General features: G+C 36.8%; 1 protein-coding gene across 3 annotated transcripts in view; it reads left to right on the top strand.

Moving 5' to 3' along the window:
* LOC117024741 (S-adenosyl-L-methionine-dependent tRNA 4-demethylwyosine synthase TYW1) overlaps positions 1–18,115 on the top strand; it is a 210,046-nt gene that overhangs the window by 63,806 nt on the left and 128,125 nt on the right. For all 3 annotated transcript variants that reach the window (XM_033110219.1, XM_033110217.1, XM_033110218.1), the window contains exon 10: positions 10,810–10,928. In XM_033110219.1, coding sequence (XP_032966110.1) covers positions 10,810–10,928 — 119 coding nt within the window. The remainder of the gene's footprint in view (positions 1–10,809; positions 10,929–18,115) is intronic.

Raw genomic sequence — 18,115 nt, 5'->3', positions numbered from 1 at the left:
CTGAGACTCCCCTCTTCCACTCTGAGTTACTGGGGCCTCCAGGGGCCATTGGCCAGACTGACTGCCACACAAGTAGGCTGCCATGGGAAGCCTGTTGGCCTGAGACTTCCCTCCTTCACTGAGCGACATCCCCGGGGGCCATCCTGGAAAAATCTCTTCCTCCCACTCAGATGGCACCACCAGTGACCAGTGGGAGCCCAAGCAAAATTACACTGAAAACTTTCTGAAAATTTGTACCGCCGTTGGAACCACAGCACTTAAAAGCACTTAAAAGTACATTGCGACCTGCATGCTCAACCTAAACAAAGTGCCTGCCTGCTGAAATATAAGAACTAAGTAGGATCTAGCGTCTTCTACCATAATAGACAAAATGTTTGGGATGCAATAAAAAATCACCTGCCATACCAAGAACCAAGAAAATCACAACTTGAGCAGGAAAACATACGGAACTGATACCAACACAAGATGAATCAGATAGTGGAATAATCTGACAAGGATTTTAAAGCAGCTGTCATAAAAATGCATCAACCATCAGTTATAAATTCTCTTGAAACAAATAAAAGAATAAAACCCAGCAAAGAAATGAAAGTTATGAAAGGAACCAAGAGGAAACTATAAAACTGAAAAATAAATTAACAGAAATAAGACACTCATTAGTAGAGTGAAGATGACAGAGGATAGTCAGTGACCTTGCCAGACCAGTGGAATGATATGTGAACAGGACAGGTGAATAGAATTTACCCAACCTGAATAACAGAAAGCAAACCCCAAACAGGATAAAACCAAAGAAATCCATACCAAGACACCTTAAAATTAATTATTTGGAAACTAAAAAAAGAAAAATACCTTGAAAGATGCTACCGATAAACAAGGTATTGACATCAATTTGATATCAGATTTCTCATCTAAAATCATGAAGCCCAGAGGGAAGTGGCATACATTTTCTAAATGTTAAAAGAACATAATTATCAGCCATGAATTCTATATCTAGCAAACTATCCTTTGGGAATGAAGATTAACAAAGACATTATCAGGTGAAAAAAATGAAAAGAATTTGTTGCTAGCAGATCTACTCTTAAAGATTGGCGAAAGGAAGTTCTTCAAACCTAATGATAAAATGAGATTCTTGGAGCGGAAGGAGGGAAGGAAGGCAGAAAGGAAAGAAGGAAGGAAGGAAGATGGAAAGAGCAGAAATATGGCTACATACAGTCGATGATCATATTCTTCATGGGTTTTATAAATCATATTTGATGATTGAAACAAAAATTATAACACCATGTGACCCTCAAGACAACAATATTTAATTTAAAAGAGGGAAAGTTAAAGGGATCTGAATGGAAGTGATGTTTCCACACTTCACTTGAAGTGCTAAAATGTTGACATCAGTTGATTGTGATAAGTAATGTATGTATATTGTAATACCCAGAACAACCACTAAAAAAACTATACAAAGAGAAAGAGTAAAAAACACAAGACGAATTAAGAAGGAGTCCCAAAAATGTTTAAGTAACCTGCAGAAAATCAAGAAAAGAGTAACAGGAATGAGAACTAGAGGAAACGAGAGGGGAGTTTCATAATGCCAAAAGGATCCATCCACACTAAACAGCAGAGGCTCAAATTAATCAAACAAAAATAAACATAGCCGAATGGAGAAGTTTCTTAAAAAATTCACATTTATAGTTGGGGACTTCACAACCCTTTCTCAGAACTGCTTGAAGCATTCACCAAGATAGACCATAACCTGGGCCAGCGAACAAACCTCAGATTTACAAGAATTGAAATCATATAGTGTGTTCTGTGACCATAATAGAATCAAAGTTGAAATCAATAATAGAAACAAGAGGAAAATCTCTAAATTTGTGGAAATTAAACAACACGTTCTTAAATAAATCATGTGTCCAAAGAGGAAGTTTCAAAGGAAATGAAAAAATATATAGAACTGAGTCATAATTAAGATGTGTGGGATGCAGCTCAAGCAGTACTCAGGTGGAAGTTTATAGCAATAAATGCTTACACTAGAAATGAGGAAAGATCTCAAATCAGACATCAATGAAAATTTAAATAAATCTAAATAATTGCTCGTGGATTCGAAGATTCAGTATAGGAAAATGTCAGTTTTCCCCAGATGGATCATAAGTTTAATGCAAATCCTATTAAAATCCCAACAAGGTTTTCATAGCAATAGGCAAGTTTATTCTAACATTTATAAGGAGAGGCACAGACCCTAAAATAGCTTTCTTGACAGAGAAGAATGAAATGGGAGGAATCATACACATTCATACTGTGGCTTACTGTGTGGCCTCAGTAATCAAGACAGGGTGGTATTGGTGGAAGGATAGACACATAGATCGATATGAAGTGTGATAAACAAATATGGTGAATGTTTAAATTTTTAAAAATTATTATAGTAAAAGACACATTGCCATTAATCCCCCTCAAAACACCCCTCCCCCCCTCCCCACCCTCCCCCCCGCTTTGAACACACTTATCTCATCATTTTTGCCACTTTCTGAATCGGGTCTGGAAGTCCTCTTTCGTGAGTTTCTTTACTTCATTCTCCATAATGACAATGTTCCGTGTCACACATCACTTCTGGTATGGCAGTTTCTGTCAAATAAAAACATTATGGTGTATCCTCATCCACTTTATTTACTGGATCTGTCACCATGTGACTTCTGGCTCTTTCCCAAAGTCAAAATGATTCAGGACATCGAGGCAGCCATCAAAGCACAACTAAAGACACTCACAAAAGAGGATTTCCAGAACTGCTTCAGAAAGTGGCAAGAACAATGGGATAAGTGTGTTCAAAGCGGGAGGGGCGGTATTTTGAGGGGGATTAATGGCAATGTGTCTTTTACTGTAATAATTTTTTTTATTTACAAAAGTACTTGCTAATTAAACATCACTGTTTGATCACACCTCACAGAACAGAGATCCCAGACATAAACCCACAAACATGGTTAACTAATTTTTTTTTTTTTGTGGATCTTTTTTTTTTTTTTAATTTATTGGGGTGACAATTGTTAGTAAAATTACATAGATTTCAGGTGTACAATTCTGTATCACATCATCTATAAATTACATTGTGTGTTCACCACCCAGAGTCAGTTCTCCTTCCATCACCATATATTTGATCCCCCTTACCCTCATCTACCATCCCCCAACCCCCTTACCCTCTGGTAACCACTAAATTACGTTCCCCAGATTAATTTTCAAAACCCTGTGGCCATCTTGTGGTTACTGATTGTTTTCTAATCCCCTCACCTTCCCCCTTACTCCCACCCCCCGCCCATCTAGCAACCCTCAGTTTTTCCTCTTTGTCTCGAAAACTGTTTCTGATTAGTTCATTCACTTATTCTTTTCTTTAGATTCCGCATATAAGTGAGATCATATGGTACTTATCTTTCTCTGTCTGACTTATTTCACTTAACATAATGTTCTCTAGGTCCATCCATGTTGTTGCAAATGGTAAGATTTCTTTCTTCTTTATGGCTGCGTAATACTCCATTGTATAAATGTACCACATTTCTTAATCCAGTCATCTACCGATGGGCATTTAGGTTGTTTCCATGTCTTAGCTGTTGTGTATAGTGCTGCAATAAACATAGGAGTGCATAAAGATTTTTGAATTGGAGTTTTGGATTTCTCCGGATAGATACCTAGGAGTGGAATTACTGGATCATAGGGTAGTTCCATTTTCAGATTTTTGAGATACCTCCATACTGTTTTCCATAGTGGCTGCACCAATCTGCAATCCCACCAACAGTGCACAAGCGTTCCCTTTTCTCCACATCTGCGCCAGCACTTGTTGTTTGTTGATTTATTGATGATAGGCATTTTGACTGGGGTGAGGTGGTATCTCATTGTGGTTTTTATTTGCATTTCTCTGATGGTTAGTGAGGTTGAGCATTTCTTCATATGTCTGTTTGCCATCTGTATGTCCTTTTTAGAAAAATGTCTCTTCAAGTCCTCTGCCCATTTTTAATTGGGTCGTTTGTTTATTTGGAGTTGAGTGAGTTTTTTATAGATTTGTGATATTAATTCCTTATCAGATATATCATTGGCAAATATCTTTTCCCATTCAGTAGGATCCCTTTTTGTTTTATTGATGGTTTCCTTTGCTGTGAAAAAACTTTTTAGTTTGATATAATCCCACATGTTTTATTTTTTCTCTTACTTCCCTCGCGCGAGGGGATATATCAGTAAAAATCTTACTCCGGGTAATGTCTGTGAAGTTTCGTGCTATATTTTCTTCTAGGTATTTTATGGTTTCAGATCTTACATTTAAGTCTTTAAGCCATTTTAATTTATTTTTGTATATGGTGTAAGGAGGTGGTCCAGCTTCATTTTTTTGCATATGTCTGTGCAGGTTTCCCAGCACCATTTATTGAATAGACTGTCTTTACCCCATCGTACATTCTTGCTTCCATTGTCGTAGATTAAATGGCCATATAGGCATGGATTTATTTCTGGACTCTCTATTCTGTTCCATTGATCTATGTGTCTGTTTTTATGCCAGTACCATGCTGTTTTGATTACTGTAGCCTTATAGTATAATTTGAAGTCAGGTATTGTTATACCTCCCACTTTGTTCTTACTTCTCAAGATTGCTGAGGCTATTCGGGGTCTTTTATGGTCCCATATAAATTTTAGGATTATATGTTCTATTTTTGTGACAAACGTCATTGGTAGTTTGATAGGAATTGCGTTGAATATGTATATTGCCTTAGGCAGTGTGGACATTTTAACTATATTAATTCTTCCTATCCATGAACATGATATGTGTTTCCATCTATTTATATTTTCTTTCATTTCTTTCTTCAGTGTCTTATAATTTTCTGAGTACAGATCTTTTACTTATTTGGTTAAATTTATTCCCAGGTATTTTATAGTCTTTGGAGCAATTGTAAATGGGATTGTTTTTTTAATTTCTCCTTCTGATGTTTTATTATTGGTATATACAAATGCAACTGATTTCTGAATATTAATTTTGTATTCTGCTACTTTACTAAATTCATCTATCAGCTCAAGTAGCTTCTTGGTGGAGTCTTTAGGGTTCTCTCTATATAGTATCATATCATCTGCATATAATGATAACTTTACTTCCTCCTTACTGATTTGGATGCCTTTTATTTCTTTTTCTTGTCTGATTGCTGTGCCTAGAACTTCCAGCACTATGTTGAATAGAAGCGGAGATAGTGGGCAACCTTGCCTTGTTCCTGATCTTAGGGGGAATGGTTTTAGCTTTTCCCCATTGAGTATGATGTTAGCTGTGGGTTTGTCATATATGGCCTTTATATATGGCATATATATATGGCATATTATGTTGAGATATGATCACTCTCTTGGAGCCAACCCTTGGATTCATTGATCTTTTGTATTGTTTTTCTGGTTTCTATTTCATTTATTTCTGCTCTGATCTTTATTATCTCCTTCCTTGTGCTCCCTTTGGGCTTATTTTGCTGTTCCTTTTCCAGATCCCTTAAGTGTGAAGATAAACTGTTGATTAGTGATGTTTCTTGTTTCTTTAGGTAGGCCTGCAAAGCTATGAATTTCCCTCTTGGGAATGCTTTCGCAGCATCCCATAGATTTTGGGTCGTCGTGTTTTCGTTTTCATTTGTCTCGAGATATCTTTTGATTTCTTCCTTGATCTCCCACTTGACCCATTCATTATTTAGTAATAAGTTATTCAGCCTCCATGAATTGGTGTGTCTTCCAGTTTTTTTCCTGTAGTTCATTTCTAATTTCATAGCATTGTGATCAGAGAAGACAATTGGTATGATTTCAATTTTCTTAAATTTATCAAGACTTGTTTTGTGGCCTAACATATGGTCTGTCTTGGAAAAAGTTCCATGTGTGCTTGAGAAAAACGTGTATTTTGCAGCATTGTGGTGAAATGTTCTGAAAATATCGATTAAATCCAAGTGGTCCAATGTATCATTTAAGGCTGTTGTTTCCATATTGATTTTCTGTCTGGAAGACCTGTCCCTTGTTGTCAGAGGTGTGTTGAAGTCCCCTACTATTATAGTGTTACTGTTGATCTCTGTCTTTATGTCAGTCAGTACCTGTTTTATATATTTAGGTGTTCCTATGTTGGGTGCATAGATGTTTACTAGGGTTATGTCCTCTTGTCGGATCGATCCCTTTATTATTATATAGTGCCCATCTTTATCTTTTAATATGTTCTTCATTTTAAAGTCTATTTTGTCAGATATAAGTATTGCAACTCCAGTTTTTTTCTCGTTTCCATTTGCATGAAATATCTTACTCCAACCCTTCACTTTCAGCCTGTGTGCGTCTTTTGTTCTGAGGTGAGTCTCTTGTATGCAGCATATACAAGGGTCTTGCTTTGTTATCCAGTCAGCCACCCTATGTCTCTTGATTGGAGCATCTAATCCGTTTTCATTTAAGGTGATTATTGATAGGTACATAGTTATTGCCATTTTTAAATTTGTAGTTAGGTTGTTTTGATCTTTCTTCTATTTACAGAAGTCCTTTTAGTATTTCTTGCAATGCTGGCTTGGTGGTAATAAATTCCTTTAGCTTATTTTTTTCTGGAAAGCTCTTTATCTCTCCATCAACTTTAAATGATAGCCTTGCTGGATAAAGCAATCTAGGTTGTAGGCCTTTGTTTTCCATCACTTTGAGTATCCCCTGCCACTCCCTCCTGGCCTTCAATGTTTCTGTAGAAAAGTCATTTGATAGTCTTCTGGGAGTTCCCTTGTATGTAACCCTCTGTCTTTCTCTTGTTGCTTTTAGGATTCTCTCTTTGTCTTTAAACTTTGCCATTTTAGCTATAATATGTCTTGGTGTGGACCTATTTGGGTTTATCCTGGTTGGAACTCTCTGCACTTCCTGGGCTTGTATGTTGGTTTCCTTCATCAGGTTGGGGAAGTTTTCGAACATTATTACTTCAAATATGTTCTCAATCCCTTGCTTACTCTCTTCACCTTCTGGTATTCCTATGATGTGCATGTTGTTGCGCTTGATGTTATCCCAGAGGTCTCTTAAGCCATCCTCATTGTTTTTTATTCTTTTTTCTTTCTGTTGTTCCGTTTGGGTGATCTCTGCTACCTTGTCTTCTAAGTCGCTGATTCGATCCTCTGCTTCATCTAACCTGCTGGTAATTCCTTCAAGTGAGTTCTTAATTTCGGTAATTGTGTTCTTTAGTTCTAACTGGTTGTTCGTTATGATTTCTGCATCCTTCTTTATGTCTTCTCTAAGCTCCTTAAACATTCTTATCACCAGTGTTCTGAACTCTGTCTCTGAAAGGTTGGTTACGTCTGCTTCATTTGGTTCCAGTTGTGGAGGTTTCTTCTGTTCTTTTATTTGGGACGTGTATCTTTGTTTCCCCATTCTGGCTGACTCTCTGTGTTTGTTTTGATGTGTTAGGTAGATCCCCTAGAGTTCTTAGTTCTTGCTAGGTTATCTTATGTAGTATGTGTCCTTTATATTTGACTTGCACTACGTCGTTCTTCTCCTCTGCGTGTGCTCCTAAGGTGACTCTTGTGTTGTGTATATTGTCCTGTTCAAGAAGATCTTTAATTGCTTTTTGCTTGTGAGTAGGTGGGGTTAACTCCTAGGCTGAGTCGTTGTGAGACTTGGCTCTGCCCCCCGCAGGGCGTTCTGCTGCGTGAGGGTTGACCACTTAAATGTGGTTTGGCCTCTATGGGCTCTAGTGCCTGCAGAGAATTCCCTCTGGGTGTGTGACTTGTAGGTCAAACCCAGTAGTACTCTGGTTTGGTCTGGAGTTGGCCTCTGAATATGTTGAATCTTGTGCCTCTTAAGCTGGGCCCTCCTGGTCTCTGTGCTCTCTGTTCCGCCCTGGGATCCCGTGCGTGCCCGGAACTGTGGGTGCTACCGCGGTTTTCGCTGCTGCCACCGCTGCCAACCGGGACCCCGCCGCGGGCCCGCGCGTTTTCACTCCGCTCCCTTCCTTCCTTCCCTTGCTCGCCCAATTCTTAACTGAGTTTTTATAAAGTCAAGAGAAATTCCTTAGAGGAAGGATATAATCTTTCTAACAAATCATGCTGGGGCAATTATATACCCATAGGCAAAAACAAACAAATAACCCAATAACAACCATAAGTACTAAAAGTACACACACATACAGAAGGGTCATCTTAAATTTTACACCTTATATAAAAATTAACTCATAATGAATAGTGAACTTAAATCTAAACTGTAAAAGTATGAAATTTTTAGGAAAAGCAGTTTTTTAAAGAAAAACATGCCATCCCTCTTCTTACATGTCTCTGTCCCTTTATCCTTTGGCCCTTCATTATTCAGTTTGGACATGACACCTCTGGGAAGCTCCTACTGGTACTGTCCCATTGGCTCCAGTAACCCATGATGGCTGTTTGTTTTTCCTCTGCTTGCTCAGCTTGAGTGTCTACATTTGGAGAATTCCTTGTTAAATGGGCTTTGTTTGGAGCCAGGGTCCACTCCACTGCCTGCTCCAGAAACCAAGGAGGACAGATACTGCTTCCTGGTGCCACGTCCTGGCAACGTGGGTGTCATCTAGGACAGTCAGTCTCTTTAGCCTGAGAGTCTGGGTTTGAAGTGAGCAATGGAAGGACTGTGATGTGGACAACTCCTTCATGTGCCCTTGGCAGCAGCATCTAGTTTTCAGGAGTGGTGCTGGTGGTGGTATCTGGGGAGTAGTGGTGTCCGTAGCGGATGGATTGTAAGGGATTGAGTGGAGGTCCTTCGGTCAGTCTTCCTTCCTTCCTTTCTAGAGATTCCATGGCTATGATAGCCTTTTACAAATTCCTTCTCTGTTTCTCTGGAGTCCGTTTCTTCTGCTTGCAGTAGAATCTTGTTTCAGTCACCCTATCGGAGGCTGTCCTGCCTGCTTGCCGTTTCTGTACACCACATTGTGGGTGGGGCTTTGTCTTACTCATCACATGCATTCCGCACAGCGTACTGGGGGTGTATGTACTAACTTCCCGGTACATGATGGATTCCTGCAGGTCTGCAACTTTCTCCATTGGTGTGACATTTCGTGGAAATTCCTCTCTGGCATTTGGTGGACTTTTAGTTTCCAATGCTATTTACAAGATTTGAATGTTTTCTTTGCTTTTGGATATTTTATTGGAAATTTGGAAGAGAGTTTGTAAGCACTGCTATCATGAACAACATTTTTCTTTTCGTTTTTTTTTTCTTGATGCAATTACATTTGACCCTTGAACCATACAGGGATTTGGACCACCAACTTTGGAAGTCGAAAATCCACTTACTATAGCTTTTGATTCCCCAAAAGCTTAACTGATAGCCTACTGTTTACTGGAAGCCTTTCTATTAACACAAATAGGTGATTAACACCTATTTTGTATGTTACATGCATTATATACTTTATTCTTATAACAGAGTAAGCTAGAGAAAACAAAATGTTAAGAAAATCTTAAGGAAAAGAAAATACATGGGCAGTAACTATTTTAAAAAGTCCTCATATAAGTGGACCAGTGTATTTCAAACCCATTTTGTTCAAGGGTCAGCTGTACTGAGATGAATGGGAAACTTCTATCAGGACAAAAAAATAAAACTTCCTAATCAACTGACATAGTAATCAAGCTGGTAGATTTTATATATAATTTTCTTTCATTATAGACAGCATTATAATATCAGTACACTGATGTATACTGTATACATATATATTAATATGTATAAAGGCTCCCTAATTGTGTCTCCTTGTTTGTTGCTGTTGTTAATTCCATCATATTTCAGTTACTTAGGCTTAAAATTTCCTATGTCTTGGACGACTTGCTCTTTTTTGCTCCTCTGTATGGGACCTGTTTAGTACCCTCCCCCTTTAATCCACCGATACTATGAGCCAAGTAGGGTTTCCAGGCGGGAATTCCTGCCCATTCTCAGGAATTTTTTCGCTTTCCCGTTCCCGAATCCCGAGAAAAGTTGGTTGGGAAATTGGGAAAATCGGCTCCTTGGAACTCAGGTGATTGGTAGTATCGGCCATCACGTTGTGGAAATGATTCATCGTGGAGAACAGAAAACAGTTTATATCTTGGGATTCGAGAATGGGAAAGCGAAAATAATTCCTGAGAACAGGCAGGAATTCCTGCCTGGAAACCCTAGAGCCAAGTCATTATGACTTCGTGTAACCTCCTCACAAGTTTCACTTGTACTGAAATCAAGCCCATCTTACATAGAGTTTCTGGATGACTCTTTCTGATGATACCATATAAAACTGGGTATTATCTTGTGACTCCAACCCTAATGAATCTGCAGTATTTCTTCAGATTACCCATTCTTACTGCTGTGGTTTTACCACTCACATGTTAAATAGTTTTGTTTTTTTTTAAATAATCTGTTTCTTATATACACAATGCTTGTCTCCTCAACAGTCTCAGTATATTCAAATTCTGCTGCTCAGGTGACATAGTCTGTGCTCCACGATGCATTCCCTACCCATCCTCCCTATTCAAAGCAGAGATGTCCTTCCTTTCAAGGGACTCTGAACTTTCTGGAGACTGTTGTCTACCTGTTGGCATTGTATATTGTTGAACTGATATTATTTGAGACAGTTAGATGGATTTAAACATAAAAATATCGGTGGTCATCCTGTAGGGCTTTCAGACTGAATGAATCTTAGGTTTATTTCATTGGATTTTAGAAAATGCAAATCACTATGAAAACACTCTAATGCTGGTGTTGGTTTTCTGCATCGTGCAGACTCCAGTAGGGGTACTTATGGTTATGAAACACGTTTTTTCCTTCAAAATGATGCCTTGGTGTTTTGTTCTGCGCTTTGAGGATTTTATTCATATTATCATTTGTTTTTTGCTGTCATAGTCGATGCTCCGAGGGAGAGGAGGTTGCTATAAACATACATTCTATGGCATCGAAAGCCATCGTTGCATGGAAACCACCCCGAGCTTAGCATGTGCAAATAAATGTGTCTTCTGTTGGCGGTAAGTAAAAATGAATGGCCATGGTGACCAAATACGTAATGATCTGTAATCATCAACTTCTGCTCAACACTATACTCAAATGTACCTAAAGCTTTGCTGTTCCTGTAACTAATCCCCTTTTCCATTCCTAATATTACATGTTTATGCCTTTGATTGTTTTTCTTGATCCGCTTTATCAGGGGCATGGAAAGTTTCTTAGTCTTTTTGAACAACTTGATTTTAGCTTTGTAAATCCTCTCCATTGTACCTTTATTTTCTTGTTCACTAATCTACTGCTATTGTTTTTGTTTCTCTATTTTTTTTCTAACTTAAATTGGACCATTATCTCATTAATATTCAGTCTTCTATAAGTCTTTAATTGTAAATTTCCCTCCAAGTATTTCTTTAGCTACGTTCCATAGATTTTGATTAGTTAATTATTCAATTGTAAATATTTTCTAGTTTCCATTATGACTTCCTTGTAACTCACGAGTCAAAGAAATATTTATTTAAAAAATTACACATACGTTAGATTTTGGGAGTTATACTTTTGTTATTAACGTTAAACTAAATTGTTTTATTGTTACATGGTTTGTATATGATTTCTATTACAAATTATTTACAGTTTATTGAGAAGTGCTGTATGCTTAGTATATGGTCAGCTTTTAAAAATCTATTATATACTCATGAAAAGAGTATGTTTTTTAAATTGTTGGGTACTAAAACAGCAATGAAATCTATTCTGTATTGCTGTCTATTTGTTTTATCATTATTTCATAGTACTTATCTGGTAGTCCTCTTTATAATGTTTTCTGCCTTAAAGTATAGGTTTTCTGATAGTAATATAACTACACCAGATTTCTTCTGGTTACTAATATTTGCCAGGTCTTTCTTTTTCCTTCCTTTATGTAACTTCAACCTTTATGAGTCATATTATAAGTGTGTTTCTTATAAATAAATGTTTGGCTGGGTAATTTTTTAAAAATCAACTTTATTGAAGTTTTATTTATATACAATGAAATACACCTGTTAAAATACACAATGAAATACACCTGCTAAAATTCACAACTCTGAGTTTTGGTAAATGTGTATACCTGTGTGACTATGAACACCATCAAGATGTAAAACATTTTCATTTCCTTGCAGGTGCCCTTGTGCCCCACTCCCAGTCATTTTCTCTTATCTCACCCCAGCCCCAGGCACACTGATTTGCTTTTTGGCAGTATATATTAGTTTACTTTTCTATACACTTGCATAAAAATGCATCATTAAAGTACACATTTTTATGTCTGGTTTCTTTTCCTCATTAAAATGTTTTTGACATTCATTCGTATGGTTAGGATATCAGTAGTTTGTTCCTTTCTGTTGTATGGTTTTACGACCATTGGTTTATCCCTGCACCTCTAGTTGAGTATTTGAGTTGTTTTCAGGTTTTGACTGGAGTATGAATAAAGGTGCTGTGAACATTAAGTCTTTCATAGATAAATATTTTCATTACTCTTGGATAAATACCTGTGCATAGAATTGCTGGATTTTTAAAAACCCATTTGGACAATCTGTCTTTTAACTGGTAAGTTTAGTTGATCTTATTTATAGTGATTATTGATATTAATAAATATTGATAAATTACTGATAAATATTTATTTTTATTCTCTGATTTGTGCTTTCTGTTTACCTTGCTTTTCTACATTTTTTCTTTACCTCTTTTATTTTGTTTAAATTTATTGGAGTGACAATTGTTAGTAAAATTATATAGGTATCAGGTGTACAATTCTGCATTACATCATCTATAAATCCCATTGTGTGTTCACCACCCAGAGTCGGTTCTACTTCCATCACCATATATTTGATCCCCCTTACCCTCATCTCCCACCCCTCACCCCCCTTACCCTCTGGTAACCACTAAACTATTGTCTGTGTCTATGAGTTCTTGTTTCTCATTTGTTTGTCTTGTTCTTTTGTTGTTTTTGGTTTATATACCACATATCAGTTAAATCGTGTGGTTCTCTCCTTTTTCTATCTGACTTATTTCGCTTAGCATCATACTCTCAAGATCCATCCATGTTGTCACAAATGTTCCTATATCATCTTTTCTTACTGCCGAAATAGTATTCCATTGTGTATATATACCACAACTTCTTTACCCATTCATCTATCGAAGGACATTTTGGTTGTTTCCATGTCTTAGCAACCGTAAACAAAGCTGCAATGAACATTGGAGCACACGTGTCTTTATGTATAAATGTTTTCAGATTTTTTGGGTAGATACCCAGGAGAGAGATTGCTGGATCATATAGTAATTCTATTTGTAATTTTCTGAGGAACCTCCACACTGCTTTCCATAACGGCTGCACCAGTCTGCATTCCCACCAACAGTGTAGGAGGGTTCCTTTTTCTCCACAGCCACTCCAACACTTGTTACTATTTGTCTTGTGGATGATAGCCATTCTGACTGGGGTCAGGTGATATCTCATTGTGGTTTTTATTTGCATTTCTCTGATGGTTAGTGATGTTGAGCATTTTTTCATATGTCTATTTGCCATTTGTATGTCCTCTTTGGAGAAATGTCTCTTCAGGTCCTCTGCCCATTTTTTAATTGGGTTGTTTGTTTTTTTGTTGTTGAATTTCATGAGTTCCTTGTATATTTCGGATATTAGCCCCTTACCGGAGGCACTGTTTGCAAAAATCTTCTCCCATTCAGTTGGTTGCCTTTTTATTTTGTCGATGGTTTCTTTTGCTGTGCAGAAGCTTTTTAAGTTTCATGTAGTCCCATTTGTTTATTTTAGCTTTTACTTCCATTGCCTTTGGAGTCAAATTCATAAAATGCTCTTTGAACCCAAGATCCATAAGTTTAGTACCTATGTTTTCTTCTATGCAGTTTATTGTGTCAGGTCTTATGCTTAAGTCTTTGATCCATTTTGAATTATTTTTGGTACATGGTGACAGATAGCAGTCCAGTTTCATTCTTTTCACGTGGCTATCCAATTCTCCCAGCACCATTTATTGAAGAGGCTGTCTTTCCTCCATCGTATGTTTTTAGCTTCTGTGTCAAAAATTGTCTGTCCATATTTATGTGGTTTTATTTCTGGGTTCTCAATTCTATTCCATTGGTCTATGTGTCTGTTTTTCTGCCAATACCATGCTGTTTTGATTATTGTAGCCCTATAGTACAAGCTAAAGTCAGGGAGTGTGATACCTCCAGTATTCTTTTTTCTTAAGATTGCTTTGGCTATTTGGGGTCTTTTGTGGTTCTAGACAAATCTGATGGTTTTTTTGTTCTATTTCTTTAAAAACTGCCATTGTGATTTTGATGGGGATTGCATTAAATTTGTATATTGCTTTGGGTAATATGGCCATTTTAACTATGTTGATTCTTCCAATGCATGAGCATGGAATGTCTTTCCATTTCTTTGTGTCTTCTTCAGTTTCTTTCAAAAATGTCTTATAGTTTTCAGCATATAGGTCCTTGACATCCTTGGTTAAGCTTATTCCTAGGTATTTTATTCTTTTTGCTGCAATTGCAAAAAGAATTGTTTTTTGTATTTCTTTTTCTGAGATTTCATTGTTAGTATCTAGGAATGCAATGGACTTTTGTATGTTGATTTTGTAGCCAGCAATTTTACTATATTTGTTGATTGTTTCTAATAGCTTTTTGGTGGAGTCTTTAGGGTTTTCTATATATAGCATCATGTCATCTGCAAAGAGTGATAATTTAACTTCTTCATTCCCAATGTGGATGCCTTTTATTTCTTTCTCTTGCCAGATTGCTCTGGCTAGGACTTCCAACACTATGTTGAAAAGCAGAGGTGATAGGGGACAGCCCTGTCGTGTTCCTGAACGTAGAGAAAAGGGCTTCAGTTTTTCACCATTAATTATGAGATTAGCTGAGGGCTTGTCACATATGGCCTTTAATATGTTAAGGTATTTTCCTTCTATACCTATTTTATTAAGTGTTTTAATCATAAATGGATGTTGTATCTTGTCAAATGCTTTTTCTGCATCAATTGATAGAATCATATGATTTTTCTCCTTTATTTTGTTTATGTGGTGTATCACATTGATGGATTTGCGGATGTTGACCCATCCTTGTGACCCGGGGATGAACCCCACTTGGTCGTGATGAATGATCTTTGTAATGCATTGTTGTATTCGATTTGCTAGAATTTTGTTTAGGATTTGTGCATGTGTATTCCTCAGAGATATTGGTGTGTAGTTTTCTTTTTTGTGTTGTCATTACAAGGTTTTGGTATCAAGGTAATGTTGGCCTCATCAAATGAGTTAGGGATTATTGTCTCCTTCAATTTTTTGGAAGAGTTTGAGCAGGATTGGTATTAGATCCTCTTTGAAGTTTTGGTAGAATTCACTAGTGAAGCCATCTTGTCCCGGACTTTTGCTTTTGGGAAGGTTTTGGATGACTGATTCAATTTCATTACTGGTAATCAGTCTGGTTAGATTTTCCAGTTCTTCATCGTTCAGCCTAGGAAGGCTATATGTTTCTAAGAACTTGTACATTTCTTCTAGGTTACTGAATTTGGTGGCATATAGTCCTTCATAGTATTCTTGGATGATCCTTTTTAGTTCTGTGGTGTCCGTGATAACTTCCCCTTTTTGATTTCTGATTTTGTTAATTAGTGTCTTCTCTCTTTTTATCTTAGTGAGTCTAGCCAAGGGTTTGTCAATTTTGTTAATCTTTTCAAAGAACCAGCTCTTTGTCACATTAGTTTTTTCTATTGTCTTTTTGTTCTCTATTTCATTTAGTTCTGCTCTCTGATTTTTGTCATTTCCTTTCTTCTGCTGACCTTGGGTTTCACTTCTTCTTCTTTTTTCTAGTTCTTTAAGGTGTAACATGAGGTTATTTATTTGGGATTTTTCTTGTTTCTTGAGATAGGCCTGCAATGATATAAATTTCCCTCTTAACACTGCTTTCGTTGCATCCCAAAAATTTTGGTAAGATGTTTTCATTGTCATTTGTTTCTATGTATCTTTTGATGTCTCCTCTAGTTTCTTTTTTGACCCAGTCATTCTTTAAAAGTATGTTGTTTAATCTCCATGTATTGTGTTTTTTCCTGCTTGCTTTTTGCAGTTGATATCCAATTTCAAAGAACTTGTGAGTAGAGAATATGCTTGGTATGATTTCAACCTTCTTAAATTTGCTGAAGTTAGTTTTATGTCCCAATATATGGTCTATCCTTGAGAATGTTCCATGTACACTAGAATAGAATGTATAGTTTGATGTTTTAGGATGAAGTGCTCTATATATGTCAGTTATGTCCATTTCATCTAATGTGTCATTTAGGGCTTCTATTTCATTATTTATTTTCTGTTTGGATGATCTATCTATAGCTGTCAATGATGTATTTAAGTCCCCTAGTATAATTGTGTTTTGGTCAATTTCTCCCTTTAGTTTTGTTAGTAGTTACTTGGTGTATTTCGGTGCTTCCTGATTGGGGGCATAGATATTGATGACTGTTATATCTTCTTGTTGTATAGTCCCCTTTACCATTATGAAATTTCCATCTTTGTCTCTTGTTATCGTTTTCACCCTGAAGTCTGTTTTATCTGATATCATTATGGCTACACCTGATTTTCTCCAGGCACCATTTGCTTGGAGTGTCAATTTCCACCCTTTCATTTTGAGTCTATGCTTGTCCTTTTAGCTGAGAGGTGTCTCTTGGAGACAGCATATGGTTGGGTTTAGTTTTTTGATCCAGTCTGCTACTCTGTGACTTTTAGTTGGTGAGTTCAGTCCATTTACGTTTAGGGTGATTATTGATATGTGAGGATTTCCTGTCATTCTATCTTTAGTTTTCTGGTAAGGCTGTGTGTCCATTGTTTCTTTGCCTTTTTGTTGTTGTCTATTATTTCTGTGTGGTAGTATTCTATGATGTTTCCCTCTGTTTCTTCTTTTATTACAGTATATATTTCAGTTCTGGATTTTTTTTGAGTGGTTACCCTTAAGTTTATGTAAAAGAAAGTTTGATATTTAGAGTTTTCCATTTTCTTCAGCATGCTTCCTTTCTCCATTTCCATATTCCGGTTTAGGGTTTTACTCCCCCTCCTTTTATGTTTTGGTTTCCACAAATTATCCCTATTGATGCTGGTCGAATAGCCTCCTTTAGTATTTCTTGTAGTCCAGGTCATGTATTAGAAGATTCCCTCAGCTTCTGTATGTCTGGAAAGATCTTTATTTCTCCTTCATGTCTAAAGGATTTCTTTGCTGGATATATTATTCTTGGCTCATAATTTCTCTCTTTTGTTTGTTTGCGTATTTCATTCCACTCTCTCCTGGCTTGTAGAGTTTCTGCTGAAAAATCTGATGATAATCTAATGGGCTTCCCTTTGTAGGTTACCATCTTCTTTTCCCTGGCTGTCTTGAGGATTCTTTCTTTGTCGTTAATTTTAGACAGCTTCAATACAATGTACCTTGGATAAGGCCTGTTGGGATTGAGGTAATTAGGTGTTCTATTTGCTTCTTGGATTCGAGGATCCAGTTCTGTCCACAAGTTTGGGAAGTTTTCATTGAGTATTTGTTTGAATATATTCTCTGTTCCCTTCTCTCTTTCTTCTCCTTTTGGCATACCCATTATTCTTATATTGCTCTCTCTGATGGAGTCAAAAGTTCTTACAGAGTTCTTTCATTTCTTTTAAGTCTCAAGTCTCTCTCTTCTTCCATTCGTGTCATTTCCAGATTTCTATCTTTGATGCCACTGATTCTTTCCTCCATCTGGTCAACTCTACCTAAGCTGGCTATTTCATTCTTCATTTGTTTTATTGAGTTCTTAATTTCCAGAAAATCTGTTTGGTTCTTTTTTTCAAATGTCAATCTCTTTGGTAAAATGTTCATTTTGGTTTTTGATTCATTTGATTCATTTGACACCAAATGTTCATTTGGTGTTTTTCAGTTCATTAAACTGCCTGTCTGTGTTTTCTTGGATCTCGTTGAGTTTTTTCAGAACTGCAATCTTGAATTCTCTGTCATTTAAGTCACAGATTTGCATGTCTTTAAGTTCATTTTCTGGAAACTTTTCATTTCTTTCTGAGCTGTCTTGTTACCTTGGTTATTCATGGCAATTAGTGATTTATTATTTCTCTTCCTAGATGTCCACAGGAGTGGGTCTGCAACAGGTTGATAGGAAGAGATCTTTCTTTGTTTTCCAGTAGGTTTTGGTAGAATGTTTTATTTTCTCTCCTACTGCAACCTTTTTTCT

Source organism: Rhinolophus ferrumequinum, chromosome 7 (assembly GCF_004115265.2).
Source record: "Rhinolophus ferrumequinum isolate MPI-CBG mRhiFer1 chromosome 7, mRhiFer1_v1.p, whole genome shotgun sequence".
Taxonomy (NCBI): domain Eukaryota; kingdom Metazoa; phylum Chordata; class Mammalia; order Chiroptera; family Rhinolophidae; genus Rhinolophus; species Rhinolophus ferrumequinum.
The sequence above is the reverse complement of the archived record's forward strand: the minus strand, read 5'-3'. Positions and strand labels throughout refer to the sequence as shown.